The sequence below is a fragment of the Corylus avellana genome, chromosome ca3 (assembly GCF_901000735.1).
Source record: "Corylus avellana chromosome ca3, CavTom2PMs-1.0".
NCBI classification, from domain to species: domain Eukaryota; kingdom Viridiplantae; phylum Streptophyta; class Magnoliopsida; order Fagales; family Betulaceae; genus Corylus; species Corylus avellana.
In genome coordinates, this window is record NC_081543.1 from 29,958,646 (window position 1) to 29,976,797 (window position 18,152).

General features: G+C 33.9%; 2 protein-coding genes across 3 annotated transcripts in view; one reads left to right on the forward strand and one right to left on the reverse strand.

Annotated features, from left to right (window-relative positions):
• The first annotated feature begins 6,160 nt into the window (after window positions 1-6,160).
• LOC132175340 (protein DETOXIFICATION 56-like) lies at window positions 6,161-8,449 on the forward strand. Its single transcript, XM_059587246.1, has one exon. The coding sequence runs from the start codon at window positions 6,456-6,458 to the stop codon at window positions 7,950-7,952; it is 1,497 nt and encodes a 498-aa protein (XP_059443229.1). The 5' UTR covers window positions 6,161-6,455; the 3' UTR covers window positions 7,953-8,449.
• Window positions 8,254-18,152, reverse strand: part of LOC132175342 (ATP-dependent Clp protease ATP-binding subunit CLPT2, chloroplastic-like) — a 16,147-nt gene continuing 6,248 nt past the window's right edge. Inside the window, exons 1-5 of one of the 2 annotated variants that reach the window (XM_059587247.1) lie at window positions 11,292-11,534; window positions 11,150-11,188; window positions 10,939-11,048; window positions 9,755-9,934; window positions 8,254-8,661 (exon numbers count right to left, since the gene is read on the reverse strand). In XM_059587247.1, coding sequence (XP_059443230.1) covers window positions 8,513-8,661; window positions 9,755-9,934; window positions 10,939-11,048; window positions 11,150-11,188; window positions 11,292-11,506 — 693 coding nt within the window. In that variant the 5' untranslated portion in view covers window positions 11,507-11,534 and the 3' untranslated portion in view covers window positions 8,254-8,512. Of the gene's footprint in view, window positions 8,662-9,754; window positions 9,935-10,938; window positions 11,049-11,149; window positions 11,189-11,291; window positions 11,535-18,152 lie in introns of those variants that run through there. The other variant, XM_059587248.1, reaches the window with a different exon arrangement.

Below are 18,152 nucleotides of genomic sequence, written 5' to 3' on the forward strand. Positions count from 1 at the left end.
AAGAGCAAAATAAATCAGCCCTTCGACAAAGTTTCAAAAGTAAAATATGTTTCACTTATATAATATTGCATTAATATTTGATCCAATTAGTTGTGGCCTGCTAGACACTATTGTCTTCATCAAAAGTGTACGGATGAATAAATATTGCAAGAAAACTGATATCAAGATTTTTTTTTTTTTTTTTTTTAAATAATCTTTAAAATATAATAGCCATTTGAAAAGCCTAAAAGATCATGATATCTAGGGGAATAATATTTTAACTAGAGATCAATCCATAGGAACAAAGCCTACAAGGTAAGAATAAAGACAACAATATATATATATATATATATATAGGAAAGATTACCCGATAGTTCTTTCTAGTCCTTAGTTGTCGATCTGTGCTGGACCAAGAATTATGCTTGAGATGAGTTATTTAATGAGGTAAATACCGATATGATAATATAAAACATTCTTTCTTTTGTAAATAATGATATCCACAGTACTTTTGAGTCATATAAATCAAAACCAATAGGGTTCAAGAAATAAATGTTTTATTTCACAAGCAACAACAATATCATATTGATGCCTAGGAAAAAAGTCATTTAATTAATGGCGATTTGGATCATTCTTTCTTGCACAATAAATCCTAATTGATTTTTGGCAAAGACCAATAGAGGAATATTGAATCCCTCTGCCAACAATTAAGTAAATTAAAGAGTACACACACTTCATGTCAATAGCATCATATTATTCTAGAATTGCAATTTATGAGTTCGATAGTAATAAGATTTATAACACATTACATATACCTAAATCATAATCAACAAACCAAACCCATGCTATAGGTTCACACAAATATAAGCCTTAGGGGTCCTTAGGTTTTGTTGAGGTTTTTCATTAAATTCTTACATATATATATATACTCTTTCAAGCTCAGATAATTATTTTGCTTGTAGTTTGAGCAATATGGGCCTGGCACAAATATATAGGCTCAGATAATTATTTGACTTGTGGACTGTGTAAGTTTTGGTGAATGGGCTTGATTGTGATAATGATATGTTATTGTCTGGTTGTGGGCTGTGTGTGGGTGTGGGTATGGTGTTTTTCAATCCATGAAGTAATTTTTCTTCTAAATATTATAATTTTTATTATAATTCATTCACAAATTTAAGTAATACTTTTTATGAAAATGAGTATCACATGGACTACTATATAGCAATTTACATTTTAGTGGTTGATACATTGTATTTACATTTATTGTAAATACTATAAATGTTATGTGGACTGTTACATGGCTTCACATTTCAGTGTTTGACTTAGTAAGTGTCACATAAACTATCACATTGATCAGTTTATGAGTGATTTTTTAGTAAAAACTGTAATACCCCTAACAACAATACTCTTAAGATAATGGTTACCGGTTACAGTATATACCCCCATGTTTGCCTCGGATTTGATTTTGCATGAATTATAGTACAACCGAGAGTCTTTGTTATTCGTTTACGAGTAATGTTATATACCATATAAGCATTCCATAAATATTTTACAAAGCTGAAGTAATATGACAGACTTAGAATCTAACTCGATCATCTTCTAGAACCCATAGTTCGTACATATAGTAACCTCACTAACTTAAAACTACTTGTGGCAAAAGCCAATTATTGGGACACATACCTAGTGGAAGAGATTCATCGAATTTTTATGTATTAAATTGGATCAACATAATCCCATTAATTGTTGGATTCTGCACCAGCTTGTAATCATTAATGGATACGATAATAAGTCATCATTTCCATCATTATTATCATTATACTCTTTTTATAGATTAAAAAAAAAAAAAACACTTGGATGGTAGAGTTCAATCTAATCCATTGGCTCAGATAGAGGTATTCACTTAAGATAGTGTCAAAACATGTATTATAAATATTATACGTCTAAGTTAAATTTTTGTGCACACTGTATTGCGTAACGGAGTCTAAGTTAAATTTTTATGTATACTGCATTGCGTAAATGATCAATATGGTATTTTCTTTTACGTTGTCATTAAGGTTTCGTGCCGATGATGACTCATATCCCAAATAAAAAAAATATCAGAGACTTTAATATAAAGGTCATATGAGTGGAGCATAGCGGAAGGAGTAGAGTGTACGCGAACTATTTCCCCAAAAAAAACCCTAACATGATAAATATTTGAGATGTTTTAAGCAACATGCGATAAATGGACATAATACTCGTATTGATTGTAATGTAATGTATAAAATTAGACATCTCCTGAATGGTCCAAATTAAACGTCGTTTTTATTAATTTATATGCTCTTATCGCTATTGTGTGTGTCGTGTTAGAAATTCTAATGAAGACAATTCTGAGTCTTTTATTTTTCGAAATCGACATGGAAAGTTGTCTATTAATTTCTACTGTCATCAATCAATCATTGTCTGGACAAAGTGAAGAGGAACACATTTGATTCCACGACTAAAGCACAAAGGCCTTGTCAACTGTCAAGGACTCTGGTGCTCTCTCACTAGAATACAGCCAACTCACACCATGCACTCTCCTAACAAACTTGGGAAAGGAATCTCTACATCAGTAATCGACTACTGGCGAGAATTTCTGAAACCCTAGATGGAAGTGCGAGGATCCAAAGCCTATAAAAGGAGTAGGAGGGTATTCGTTCAGGTATGCCTAATTGACCATATCATTACACTGCTAAAATTCCCTCTTACCGCACCAAAACTGACTTGGCAAACTTCCTTGCAGATCCTCCCCGTACGTAGCTAGCGATGTGCGATCACTATATTAACACAGCAAATTAAGCTTCTCTTTAATTTGAAATATATATATATATATATATATATAATTTTGAATGCATCGATCATTGAACAATGATGGTAACTAAGTAAATCATGAATGGGCATTAATGATCCCTATCTTTTTCCGTTATATGGTGACCAACTAATCATATATAAGTTGCTCTTCTGCAGTACTTTTTTATTCCGTAATCATCATCATAACTAAAACGTCATAACATGCTCATATGGGCCACTTGACAAATAGCTAGAGATAAAGCTTCCCACCTGCTAGTACTTGGCCTCATCTCTCACTCAGTGCCACTTCCACTTTACATCTATAGTAGTGCTGAATCTAGCTTTCTTTTCATTGCAAAGTGGACATGGAGAGAAACTAGCTAGGTCAGGTGCCTCTACCTTTACAACAAAATATGAATATATATAGCCCTCCCTTTTGTGATGTGTACATGCTGCCTATGATTAATGAATGTCGTGTTTAAAAATTCATTTATTATTACAACTTTTTTTAAGCTTAATTTGTTAAAATATTAATTAAATTCATCGTTTAAATGAGATAACGGGTGATTTAACATGTCATGAGTTTTAATTTTTAAGATAAATCATAATTTAACAAGCTCGATGAAAAAAAAAATGCTTTCTTTATTATGTTCTTTATATTTTTTCAACATCTCTCTTGATTCGCAGTACATTCCTAAAATCTTTGAAAGTTGCACTAAAAATACTCTGCTTATGTTCTTTATCCTAAAATTTCATACCTAGTTTTAAAGACTATGGCAACTTTTCCTTATTCTTATTCTTATTCGTCAACCTAACATTCATATTGCAGATTTGCATAAATTAAGAATGTATTATGGAATTAATGTCATCGATCGACTCATACAAGCAACAAATCCACCCATAATCAACGTGAAAATAGATGCCCACCCAAGATTGATTCTTCAACATTTTTATGCTCGTGAACAAACCATTAAATTACTATGTATCCCAGAAGTTTAAGTTAATAAAAAAAAAATTAATTATTTAATTAATATTTTAATATTCTTCTTCACATGTTTTAATATTATATTAAATTATCACTTATCTCAAAATCTTAAATTAATTATAACAATAAATAAATTTAGTCATTTAATTAATATTTTAATACAAACTAAGGTGCAAGGAAGTCGTGCAAACTATGTCACAGCCATCTTGTGTAGATCTAATGATGTTCATTAGGGGTAAGATCAATCATAGAGACATTATAAAATGGAAAACACTCACTCACTAGTACCGAGGCAGATATTGATGTTTTACAAATGGGGAACAAGTGGAAAACCAAAGTGCTCATTGTAAAGGGTGAAATTAAGATGAATATGATGATTGATCCACAAGTGTGTCCTTTAGCATTTTTAACTAGTGGGTTTTGGGTTTTCGAATTGTTTAAGTATTAGAGGCTTAGAACAGAGATTTTTAGTTTGAATTTGATAACTTATTTTCATTTTAATTTAATATTTCACATGCTGGACCCCCTGAACTTTCACGTGTTATGAAATAACATTTCTAATGTTCAAAAACTCTCAATTTAGAGTATTAAACTTTCAATTTTTTGCAATACCCCCTCCGTTAGAATATTACATTAAATCTAGTCAAAATTCACAAAATACCCCCTTTTATTAAAAAAAAAATTAAAAAAAAAATTACAAAGATTCAGGCGTAGGTATTTTTGCAAATTCAGTTAAATTCTGACTAACGTCTGAATCTTTACAATTTTTATTTTATTTTTTTATAATTAAAAAAATTGGTATTTTGAAGATTTTGATGAGATTTAAATGAAAATCCTAATAGAAGGGGGACATTGTGAAAAATTGAAAGTTTGATACCCCAAATCAAGAGTTTTTGAACATTGAGGGAATAATGTCAAAACGCGTGAAAGTTCATGAGGGTTTTGTGAAGTTTTCTCTTAATTGATCATTTTTTTAAGCTTAAACATTTAGAATAAACAACGATTTAATGATTTAACGTGGATTAATAAAATTATAGTCCAAAACGCGAAAAAGGTCGAAAATGATGTCGGTGTGCATAATGCTAGTTCGAATGGAAACCTTACTACAATCTCACAACAAAAGCTAATGGACATTGCAATGTGATATGATTAGTACTCTCATGCCTCTGCCAAAAAAAGCATCATCTAAGATTTTCATTACTTACCTCTTCTCTCTTCTAAACATAGATTTTGAAGGCCATGAAAGAGCCAAATATGTAAAGACAAGAATTATAATTTTATATCAGAGTATGATATCTTCATGCTATTTTTCTGGTCCATCTTTTCTGCAGCTTTTCATGTAGCTATTAAAATATCATATAAAAAAAATCACAATCGTTGAATCACTGCAAAAATAGTTGTGAAAATGTTGCTGAAAATTATGAAGTTTAGCTTTAGTTAAAAATAAATAAAAAGTTATAGCACATGAAATTACAAAAGAAAATAAAGAAAAATTAATTTACAAAACTAAGCCTAGCCTTCTGATAAGATGCAAACACAATATAAAAAATTAAAAAAACAAAAAAATTCATTTTCATATCCAACTTTCCCATCAACTTGAAAGCCATGCATGGAGGGTTATAATTTTTTCTCTTACAAAAAGAAGTTTGCTTTATACCCTTATCTCCTAAATAAAAGTAGATGATTTGTGAGTGGCTTCAGAATATGAAAGCAAAGTTTAAGGAAAATTTTCTCATATTCAGTTTGATTGAAAGAAAACTTTGCCAAAGTTTAATAAAGAAGCATGGCAATCTCACACGTTATGCTTTGGACCACAGCATTATCATTAGCATATCCGACCTCCCCATAATCTATATTGCTCAAAGGTTTCTAGGAAGGATTTTTTTTTTACACCTTTTATTTTCTTTTTTAAGATGCATGTATAAACCGATGGAACAATATAGGAATCTTATGTTAATCGACATATCGGCTGCTTCAAAGTAGTCTATACTTTGTCTCCAACAAATCAGTCAATAAATACACGGGAAAAGACCCTCATTTTTCCATCATGACTTACAAGGAATATTATTGTTGGTAGGATTTTCGTGTTAAATTACCGTTTATTTTAAAAATTTAAGCCAACTTAGACCAATAAAAAATTATTGATTTAATACTCTTAACTGACACATTAATTGACATGACGTGTTTCAAGTAGTTAACGCTTTTTTTTTTTTTTCTAGTGAATGACATGAAAAGCTGTGTGACATAAATATACATAGGTATGACAAATAAGTATGAAGAATATCATTACATACTCTTTCTAGAAAGCATTAGAAATCAGTGAGAAAGGTACTATGTACCCAAAATAGTTTTGGCATTTAATTTACTACCAATGTATTTTTTTTTTTTTTTTCAAGTATCTTTTTATTAAAACCAAAGTGACATCAAAATCTCAAGAGAGATCTGATCATGGGGGGATTTATAAGCATGATATGGCCCTTGCATTCTCATCACGCACTATAAATCCTCCACCACCATCTCTCTTCCTTAATTGGTCGTTACAAAAAGCCCACCAATTGCTCCTCCTTTCCAACACCCTCACGAAACCCATGCACTCACATATAATTAATCTTATCTAACAAGACTCCTGCTGGTTCATATCTATATCTGGAGCAGACCCAGGAAGCCCTTTTTCTCTGCAACAATGTCTGAAACTGAGAAAACCATTAATAACCCACCTTCATCTCCTACACCTATAACTCCATGGCTAACTACCATGGCAAAGGTTATGCTTTTGGAGCTGAAAGTGCAGAGGGGAATTGCTGCTCCTTTGGTAGCAATGAACTTGACATGGTTTGCAAAGCTATCAATCACAACAGCTTTCTTAGGCCGGCTTGGGGAGCTCAAACTGGCCGGCGGCGTGCTCGGGTTCACATTTGCTAATGTCACCGGCTTCTCTGTCTTGAACGGGCTCTGTGGCGCCATGGAACCCATCTGTGGTCAAGCTTATGGAGCTAAAAACTTTAAGCTACTTCACAAAACCCTCCTCATAGCTATCTTCTTGTTGCTTCTAGCCACACTGCCTATAACTTTCTTGTGGCTCAATGTTGATAAGATCCTTGTCCGTTTCGGCCAACAAGAAGACATTTCCACCATTGCGAAGAGCTATCTTTTCTATCTCCTCCCTGATTTGGTAGTCAATGCATTTTTGTGTCCTCTCAAAGCCTACTTGAGCACACAGAGCATAACGGTTCCTATAATGTTTAGCTCGGCTATGGCGCTTGCTTTTCATGTGCCCATCAACATATTGCTTGCAAAAGCTAAGGGTCTTGAGGGAGTTTCAATGGCAGTGTGGGTCTCTGATCTCATAGTAGTAATTTTACTTGCCTTGTATGTGTTTTTTATGGAAAATGGTAAGGAAAGAAGGTGGAAGGAAGGAGGGTGGTGGGATCACAGAGTTAGTGACTGGCTCAGGCTGCTCAAGCTCTGCGGGCCATGTTGTCTCACCACCTGCCTTGAATGGTGGTGTTATGAGATTCTAGTCTTGCTCACAGGCAGGCTAGCAAATGCCAAGCAGGCAGTTGGAGTGTTAGCCATTGTGCTGAACTTCGACTATCTGCTCTACTCTGTGATGCTTTCACTGGCCACGTGCGCCTCCACCCGTGTCTCGAACGAGCTCGGTGCCAACCGAGCTGGCGCTGCATACCGGTCAGCATATGTGTCTCTGTCAGCGAGCATCGTCGCTGGTTGCATAGGTGGCTTACTGATGGTTGCAGCCAGGGGAATATGGGGGCCCTTGTTTAGCCATGATAAGGGAGTTATAAGAGGTGTGAAGAAGATGATGCTACTAATGGCTTTGGTGGAAGTAGTGAATTTTCCATTAGCAGTATGTGGAGGAATTGTCCGTGGAACAGCTAGGCCATGGTTGGGCATGTATGCCAATCTTGGTGGGTTCTACCTTCTGGCCCTGCCCTTGAGTGTGGTTCTGGCCTTCAAGGCTGCTCTTGGACTTAGTGGGCTGCTGTTAGGGTTCTTGGTCGGCATGGTAGCCTGCTTGGTTTTGCTGTTGGTCTTTGTCACAAGGATCGACTGGGTTGAAGAAGCAGGCAAGGCTCAAATACTTGCCTGTAATGCAGACATTGTTAAGGAAGATGAAAATCACAGGAGACCTGTGGAAACAGTCAGTAATGCTGAAGTATGAGAATAATTTCAAAATATTTGTTTGTATTAATAAGCATCTCTACCTACCATCACAACACAAATTAGAGTTTTCTTTCAAATTGAGTTCAAAGAAATTTCCCCAATCCAGTCTATTAAACTAACGTCTCCAAAATGCATGTGCTTTTTTGATGCATTTTAAACACATGTCAGTTTAATATACTGAGTTAAAGGAAAACTTCGTCCAATTGAGAAGATATAACCCCACAAATGGCATCAATTCCCTTAAGGAAGCCCATTTAGAATGAAACTGCAGCCAAGCAAGGAAAGTATGACAACCGAAAAAGTTAAACGATTGTCATGACATTAAACTAGCTGCCAAAGATGAGCTCCAAAACATTATTTGCTCAAAATACTAATCCATATGGAGAAAAAGTTACATAGGCAAGCTCAAAAGGGAAGCAATCTGCAAAGTCCTAAAGGATGAATTCATGAGACAACTTGTAACTTCGAAGGAAAGCAGAGACAGCATCATTTATCCACAGCTGACGAAAAGAATTACACTAATGGTAACCATAGGAATCGAATGAATGCTTCAATCATCTACATTCCAGATTCAGAACTTAAAGACTCCAGCTCTTTGGCTTTCTCATCATTAAAACCAAGGGTAGCCATTATCTTATGACCTGGCGATCCTGCTTCAGACCATATGCCAAGAAGCAGATGAGATGTTAAAATTTCCCCACCATCACCTGCAGGTCATAGGTTAATCAAGCAGTGAATGTTAAGAAGAATGATCTGGAAAAATTGGGATCATTGGGTGCAGTATTGCTTCCTTGGAATTCCAAGGCACAGCAGAGCTGTCTCAAATTCAGAGAATTTTATTGAGTACATAAAGCATTATAGCAGCAAGATATTTTAATTTTCATTTATCAGTATTTGAAAGAATCATTCAAAAATCCCACCTAGCAAAATAGTTAAATATACACTAAATATATCCTATCTAGAACAGAAACAATAGGTCCCACTATGCTTCTATCTATACAAAATGTTTTATGCATCCAGAGATTAAAAATACATCATTTGTGCCTTAGAGAACGTGGCAGCCATCTCACAAGTGACATCAAGTAAAAGTAGTATTACTAAGGACCGCTTAAAAGACACTTATTTTGCATGTCTTCTACAATAGTCTACTCCATATAATTAATTGTTATCCTAGAATACTCATAAAATTTTAATGAAGTGACATGGAGTGCATACTCTTATGTTATTTTTCTCTTTTCTTAAGTCATTCATAGATACTGCAGGACAGAACTTCTCATTATATCATGGAAACCACTTTGATCTTTGCTTTCTCATTCATAATACTAAGATTTATAATTAGTAGATCTAAAAAGATAAGGAAAACAGAAAAACACTCCAAAACTTGGAGTCTCTCCATGATCAATGCTTCATGTATGACACAAGCTATCTCAGAACATAAAATAAAAAATCCCACTTAGACAACATGAATAGATAATGATATCAAAACAATATTTGGATTTTTTATGTTCTTAACCACAGAGTTGTCAAAGGTAGAAGACCTCAAGGCACCCAAGTCCTTGGCTTGAAAATAGCAATTACTCTATGTTGAGATCATCTCAGCTATTTTACATAACTTTTCAAACAACTAACTTCTTGTGAAATTGTTTGCATGATCATTATACCCTTCATCTGACCATCTATGTATTCCCCTTTTTGTTTGTGTACATATCTCCAACTATAGCATATGCTCATAAAACATAAAAGAAGGAAATACTACTACATAGAAATTACAACACTAACTGCCAATCAACAGGAACTTACCAGCTTTTAGTTTCTGATCAACAGCCCAGTCAAGGGCCCTTTGAGCTGCTTCAGTCAGGGGAGGATGCTCAGGACTAAAAAAATACATATCGGCTTTCCCAAGTAACTTGATAGTTTCATCACGCACCTTGAAAAGTGTAATTCCATTCGCCCGCAAAAACTTTGAAGCCAGACTAGTGCCTGCAGCACAAAGGAAAAGATTCAGTATAGTGCATAATAACTGCAGAATAATTGTATTATAAAAGGTGACCATTGAGTGGTGGTGATGATGGTGGCAGATCTTACTGTCTAATGTCTAACATGCCCTTAGCAGCAGTGCCATTGGTGAAAGTGGTGTGGATCAAATGGCAAGAGAAGTAGCACAGGTTGGTAAAGATAAAGGCGCAAGATGAATGGAAAAAAAGGTGTGGAGGGGGGAAGGTGATTTCTTTTTCCCTCCTCTTCCCCTCCCTAATTCCCTGCCCCCTGGGTCAAAGCTAAGACATCCCACTTCAACATGGGGGGAAGGCACTATTTGGCTACATGAGCAGGTCACAACTGCTATATATGCATCAATTGATGTTACATTATTGGTTTTGCTATATGTACAATTTTCATGAATAAGGTTGCCAATGAACTCTAGTGCAAATAGTGTTTCCTTCCTCCATAAGAGGGCAAGATCATGGATTCAAGACCCCTTCAATGCGCCCTTCATGTTCTTAATGAAGTTCTTTTACTCATCAAATAAAAAACAAAGAAAAAAAGTCTTCATGCATAAGGTTGTCACACGAAAGGCTCTAGTTCACCCAAAATACTATAGTCATCAGCAGTGTCCGTTCCGTGGCACATCCAACTTCTTACTTCAACTAACACAAGCTCACGCCTCAAAAATGTCAGGAAAATATTACGATTTAATTGGCCAAATCATCTCAAGATCGTCCACTGCAGTCAATCTTAGATGAATTTAAGACTACCACTTTAAGTTAATTAATCATAACTTTGTTTCACTTTTTGTATTTTCAGGCTTAAACATTCTTACATGTGAAATTCAGGCATAATAATAACAAGTAGAAGCATCACTTAATAGTTTATGCCACTGATATTAGCGAGAGACGAATGGCTAAATACAGCTACTAAAATATACTTAAGAGAAAAATAAAATCAGGAAAAGAAAAGGAAAAGGTGAATGGAGCTTGGTTTCGTACCCTCAATGAGAATCCCCATGAGAAGGGCTTCAGTCCCAGTAGTTGGATACTTGAGCTTCCTCGCTTCCAATTCCCCCATAGCAAATGACTTGATTGCCTTCCTAGACCATCTGCTCCATTCACCCACTGCAAATGCTCAATCCCCACCAACCCAAAACAAAAACCCCCCAAAAACAAAAAGAAAACCCAACAAAATTTCGACAAAACTCACTTGGGAACTTTCTCAGCGGAGGAAAGTCTCTCTGGGTTCCTGCAAAATCAAAAGAATCTGAAATAACAACTTGGGTACATCCAAAAATGGTGAAAATTTTCCAAGACCGGTGCTTTTCAGTAGTGTGAGAGTTGGAATTTACGCAGTGGGGAGGCTGGACAACACCGAGGCGGCGATGGGTCGGTGCTTTGACTGTTCGTGGGGTCTGAGGTTCGAGTACCGAAGCGAGACGTTGTTGTTGCCTAGCCATGGGAGAGGTAGGCTTTGTGGTCGTCTTCTTCTGGTATTGGAGTTGGAGAATAAGGATGCTGATGTCGAAGATGTTGTTGGGAGCTTCGGGAGCGTGTGAGCAGCCATTTTTGGTTGTTTCCAATTGCGTACGAGTGTACCAAGGATAGAGGATTAGCACACACTAAAACGACACCGCATAGCTCATTGGTGGGTTTTGTCCAGCTAGATTGATGCAAAATCAGAAGGTTTTTTTTTTTTTTTTTTTTGTAATAAAATCAGAGGGTTTTGGCTAGGCTTGAAGGAGAGCAAATTGGGAATGTTTTGGGGATTCTGAATTTCTGATCGGTAGCAATACGGACAATTAATATGAGAGAGTATTTAGGGTCTCGCTTATTTGAGTAGGGAGTTCAGACTCATATTCAAGCTTTCCGAACACTTATCCAATCAAGTGGGAGCTCAGTAATCCTCTAATATGAGTTGTCCATATTGCATGCAATACGTGCAGCTCATTGTACTTTATCCCTATAATTTGAGCTTAGTTCATAGGCAAGCTGAATGTATGGTCCGTCCAAGAGTACAGTATAGATAGGTTCACATGATAAACATTTTGGTGAGTCTTTTCGTTGAGATTAGTATAATAATATTAAAATACCACTAAATCTAAAAGCTTAAACTAATAGTTTAGACCTAATTATGTGATAGTTATGATATTATTTTAAATGTAAGACTTAATTCTTGTTTATTCACAAATGTGTACTCAATGCACTCGTTTACTTCTTCCTATTGGGAAGACATAACCTTTATAATCAAATGTTAGTTTTGGATTCTTTTGTTTAAGTTGATTGGAGGTTTTGAACTAATACACTGCCTTCTGGGATGTAGCAATCTCCATTCTCCTTAAACACTAGACTTTGTTCAATAATTCTTTTTTTCAAAACAAAAATATTAATAGATAATTCAAAACATAAATACTTACAATACACTCAAAACTACTTTTATTTTTTTATGTCATATTACAAAGTGTTTTCAAAAAAAAAAAAAAACATTAAAGCATTAACAAATGAAGCCATAAATCTTAATCTTCTCTCATACGACACCAAGATCATAAATTCAAATAGATATGTCCTAGCAATATTGTTAGCAATTCAAGTAGCAAATGTGAAAAAGCTTTTATAAGACTTAGTTATTCGAGCAAGTGAAGGATAGTCTACCTGCTTACTCGACAGATAAATCCTATAAAAACTCTTTCACATATACTGTTCAAATTATTATCAATTCAGACAATAAATTGCCGCAAATTTACATGAGGCCATATGCAATGGGCCGAGACTAGAAGAAAGAGAGTTAAAGAGAACCCAATTGGTATATGATCAGCCCAACCTCCTGAATTTGCTGTCATCGTCCAAGGAACAGAACAGAAAGGAATAGAACTGACGGGCCCAGGCCTACCAGAAAGGATGTATGTGAATTGGTGATACCTCGGCCCAGGTATAGCCCATTTAATATTGGGCATACAAGCCACTGAAGATAATATTCTTTTCCCTAACTTTTTGGGCCTCTAATGCAATGCTAAGAAATTATGTAACAACAAGAGGGATATTTCTAATAGGTGCATCTTCCAAATATATTCTAAAAAAACATTTAGGGTACTACCGTTTTTACTATAGTATTTTTTAGTCAAACTGCCACGTAACCCGTTACGTCAATTTATAAGAAACTTATAATAAATGGTGTAGTACCGGTAAAATGAAAGTTTGATACCCTAGCTACTGCATGGTACGTGGAAATAGTGTATCCCTAGATATACAAGTTGACTTGTAGCTTTTACGGAATCCAAAAATAACACATACTAATAAAAACACTATCCTTGACAGCAATTCAAGTATGCCATTTTTTTCACGGCTCTCGAGAGAATCTTGGGTCTCTCGGTTAACCATTTCTTTTCTGAATAGTTTTGTTTGTTAATGCTTTTTTATTCTCCATTTCCTTTGTTTTTCATTTTCAAATAAAAATATTAACAAACAACCAAAAACACAAAATACTTAAAACTATCAATTAATAAAAAGTTACAGTATGGTTACAAGGCAAGACCTGAACGTTAAACCATCAATTAAGCTAAATGGATTCGCCCGACCACCATTAATCGAGGAAAATGTCCAGAAAAACCAGACCCAAAACTTTATTACAACATCATGTGGTGCCACAATGTCATGTGATTAGGCAACAAGTGAGGGACCTAATAAAATCTCTCAAGTGGCACAAAACCCTTTGAGCAGAACCAAAGGTCAACCTTGTATATGAACACTTTAACATGATTATGTTATATTATGTTATGTCAATCTCTGCAAAGAAAAATCTTGCACAGTCCCAAGCTCTAGACCTTCTTTAACTACGACCCCACAGCCCATCACCATAGCCGACCAGCTGTGGAAGATAATCCTCCGTGACATGTTGCAGTAGATTGAGGAAGATTTACAGAGAATTGGGTTGACTGAATGGTCAAATTTGAATCTTCTTTTTTTTTTTTTTTGGTTGATAGAAAAAAAAGCAGTCAAAACTAGAATTGGGGAGAACATGTGGGGATCGGACATGGAGATCTCTGCATGTGCAGCTACCGCCTATCAGATCTCGTGTGTGGGACCCAAATCCAGCTTCGCATGTGCTCTTGTGCAGTACATTAGCCTCACCATATTGACGTTACTCGTTTGAGGAGTAAATTTAAATTTTTTTTTTTTTAAATAATACTTTTTTTAAAAAAAAAATAATTACTTATATTTGGGCTCTTTATTTTAGTTTTTTTTTTAAAAAAAATTTTTTTAGAGAAGATAGAATGTTATATATTAAAAAATAATTTATTTTTATATTTGGTGAGTAAATAATTTATCAAATATTCTTTTAAATTGTTGAGCCGTACGCAACTTATTTTACGTCTATTTTAACATCTCCGCTAGCCAAAGTAACACATAATTGGCTTGCCATATGAGAATTCTTTGTACAATGTTCTTTTGAATTTTCTATTTGTGCAATGTCTTCGCTTAAACTACTCTTTGGGTTTCAATGTCCCTTTTTTGTGCAAAAAATAACAAACATATCCCAAATAAAAAAAATTAAAAGAAAAATTCGAAGTTTTTTTTTTTTTTTTTTTCTTCGCACAAAATGAGTACATTGCAACCCGAATAATAGTTTAGGAGAGACATTTTACGAATTGAAAGTTTAAGATGAAACATTGCAAATCGCTTAATAGTTAGAAGATGATAAATGCACTTTCCTCTTTTTTTTTTTCTTTTTTGGGATTCCCAAGGTAAAGAATTTTCAAAAATTATATCATTTATAATTTTTTTTTTACAACTTACTAGAGATGTTAACATGCAATTGGAGTCACGTCAGTGTAGAGAAATGATTAGTATCAATAATTTATTCATATTTTTCTCATATTCTCCTATAAATTTAAGAGATTAATTATTAGATTTGTATAATCCACTATTGACTTATATGAAATTCATAGAAGTCCACAAATCTAATAGTTGATTTATAAAATTAGATAAAAAAAAATATATAAAAAATATTGACACCAATTATTTCTTATGTTAACGCCTTTCAATTATATGTTAATACGTGTCTATCAGTTATAGTTACATGTAAGATTTTCAGATAACATATATTTGGTTTAAGGTCCGTGGATTGGTGGAATTGTTCAATTCAAGGGCATCAGACACGTTATCATGAATTCGGGTGTGTTTTGTAAATGTCATTGGAACCACACCACACACGCGAAGAAATATGAGTCCGCAGGGTCCCACAAAGGTATTTGTGTTCAGATTTTTATTTGAATGTAATTGGGGCTGATTTTTGGAATTTTTCTGTCTTGTTTCACATTACTGTTCTCTGTTTGGTTGCTGAGGAAAGGTAGGAAAGAAATTGACTTTAAACGTGGAAAAAAACAGGTCCTTTGTTTTGCTTCCAGATGGAATGATACAGATTTTCTTTGCATGGAAGATGAGATATTTGCTTGATTCAGTGCTTAATTTTATAGATTGAGCGCTTGGTAGTAAAATTACTAGCTAGGACATAGAGATTAATGAATTACAATACCAATTTTAGCATGCATTCCAACTAAAAGGAAAAATAATAACGACGGGGTAAAAAATAATATGTAAATAAAATAAATAAGGATTTATGGCCTATTTGGGATTACGGGTCTAAAAGTGTATTTAACAATTAAAAAGTTCGTTTGAAGAAAAAGTACTCGTTTAGTAAAAAAATTAAAAACGCTTTTAAGGGTCTAAAAAGTCTAAAAATGGTCAAAACGCATTTTTAACAACAGTTTAAAAATAAAGTTTTTGCCAAAAAATATTTTTTGACTTAAAAGCTTTATTTTTTAAACGCAATTCTAAATAGGCTCCTAGAAAATTTGTTGTTAAGTACTTTTGAAATAGTAGCTACACTAGGAAAACAAAAAAACAAAAAAGGAAAAAGAAGGATTTTTTCTAGCCATGTTTTAGCTAGAGAGTAGATAGTTCAAAACATTCACATTCCACTAGTAAAGTTTCTCTCAATTTCAGCTAAAAATTCACTTTTTTTTTTAATTTTTTTTTTTAATTTTATTTTACTTATTGATTTTTCTAAATCACATATATCTCACTTTCTATTTTGGTTACCCACTTCCACCATTCCATTTAAATATTATTTATCCATAATCTTTTTATTCTTTCTTTTGATGAGTGAAGAATAATGAAATTTAATATATATATATATATAAAAGTTTTATAGATTGAGAATAAGGAAATAATATTTAAATGAAATAAAAAGAGATTTAGAGAATTTGTTATTGTCTACTTTTGGAAAGTGAGTAGCTAAATTAAAAAAATAAATAGTAATCAATAAAGACTAGCTACTTCACAACATTCACATTCTAACTTAGTAAATTTTCTCTCAATTTTAATGAAAAATAACAATTTTCTATTTTATCTACTGATTTTTTTTTTTTTTTTTTTTAAACAGAATCCATATAAGTCTCATTTATAAAAATTTTGAGCATAAAGCTCTTACAAGCAACCATAGCCAAAATTACATAGGCTATAAGCGTCACAGATGATGTATTACATTTCAAACTCAAATCCAATTCATTAACCCATAACTAATTTACATATTAAAAAACAGATATGTGCCAAACAAACTCAAACTAATGTATAGATAGTGCTTATTCCTCGGAAGTGAAGGTGGACAAACCTCCAACCAAAACTCTTCCTCCTCAACCCGCTGTACTGATTTTTCTAAAACACCTACATCTCTCAATTCTTATATTGGCTATCAGTTTCCACTATTCCATTTAAATATTTATTCTCCATAATTTCTACATTCTTTCATTGGGTGAGCGGAGAATGATGAAAATTAAATGAAGAAATTTTTTTTTTTTTTTTTTTGGTGGTATACTAGTGATGAGTATAAAAATTTGGCGAACAAGGTAGTTTCATTAATCGAATGTGAATGATTTTTCACCAAAATTTACCTTCCAACCAGCCAAAATAAAAATATATTTGTACTTAATTATTTTTTTATAACTATAAAAGTCACCATATAAGAACCGAATTTCGTTGTTGAATGACTCCAGCAATTACGTAAAACATGTCGTGGGGGATGAAAGCAAGATCTGATTGTAGATTAGAAAAAAGATATTTACTTTTAATAATGCAAATTAGTTGTAACCATCTCTACCTGCATGCTTTTCTTTTCTTTTCTAATGTTTGAAAAACACGACAAGTTGAAAGAGTAAAACATGATTAGGTCGCATATTCCAGATTTGTGTCAATTTCTCATTAATTATATATGTATTCGATTCCTATATATATATATTTATGTTGAAATTACCATTGACTTCTACAACTAAAAAGGTATTATATAAACTTTCGAAGCCACCTTTCATCATTTTCTAAAAGGTATTAATTCCTTTAACAATTTGACAAGTCAAATCACCTTTCTTCTGTGTGCTCGCAAGGCTGCCAAATCAACAGCTAGCTTTATAAAGAGTTTTAGGGCCGGCTATCCCACTACAAAACGAACAAAATTATACTTCTAAATCTTCCCATATATTATTTACTTGTTATAAAGAACTAGATCTTAGATTAATTATAATTAATGAAAGTTTTAAGAGAAATAGAGAGTTATAAAGATGACAAAAGATTATTATTTATTTGTTACAATGAACTTCTATTTATAAGGAAGGAAATGTAGTATCTATGTCACCTGGTTGCAACTCAGGCTATATGATGCCATTTAGTTGGAAAGCACATTGTCGATATAAATTGCTTATCCCTGAACAGTTGGCATCCTATCAATACAGATTGCTTTGCATGGGATAGCTAACAAACGCTTCCCTTAACACAATTGTTAGAGTGGTCCCCCTGCCACCACATGCTTGTTGGGCTAGAAACCGTCACTTGACGCCTCCCTTGAAGGAAATGGCTAACTCATCCACACTTGTCCTCGTTGGCCAAACGAGCACAAGCTAGTCTGAAAGCCAATGAAGCCTTCTAAGGCCAAAAAGTATCATCACGTAGTATTACCTTTTATTATAAATTCTTTACAAATTGATGTATTAGGCTACATAATACATGCCACGTTAACTACTAAAATGTATATTATAGAGTAGTAGTCCATAGGGCCGGCAATTTTGACACGACCCGCAAATCCGACACGAACACGACACGAAAAAACAGGTATTGGGTTTGGGCTAATCGAGTTCGGGTCGTAATCGGGTCTACCCGATTAAGAC

Excerpts from the sequence above, each read along its gene's own strand:
- LOC132175340 (XM_059587246.1), top strand. The coding sequence starts at position 6,456 with ATGTCTGAAACTGAGAAAACCATTAATAACCCACCTTCATCTCCTACA.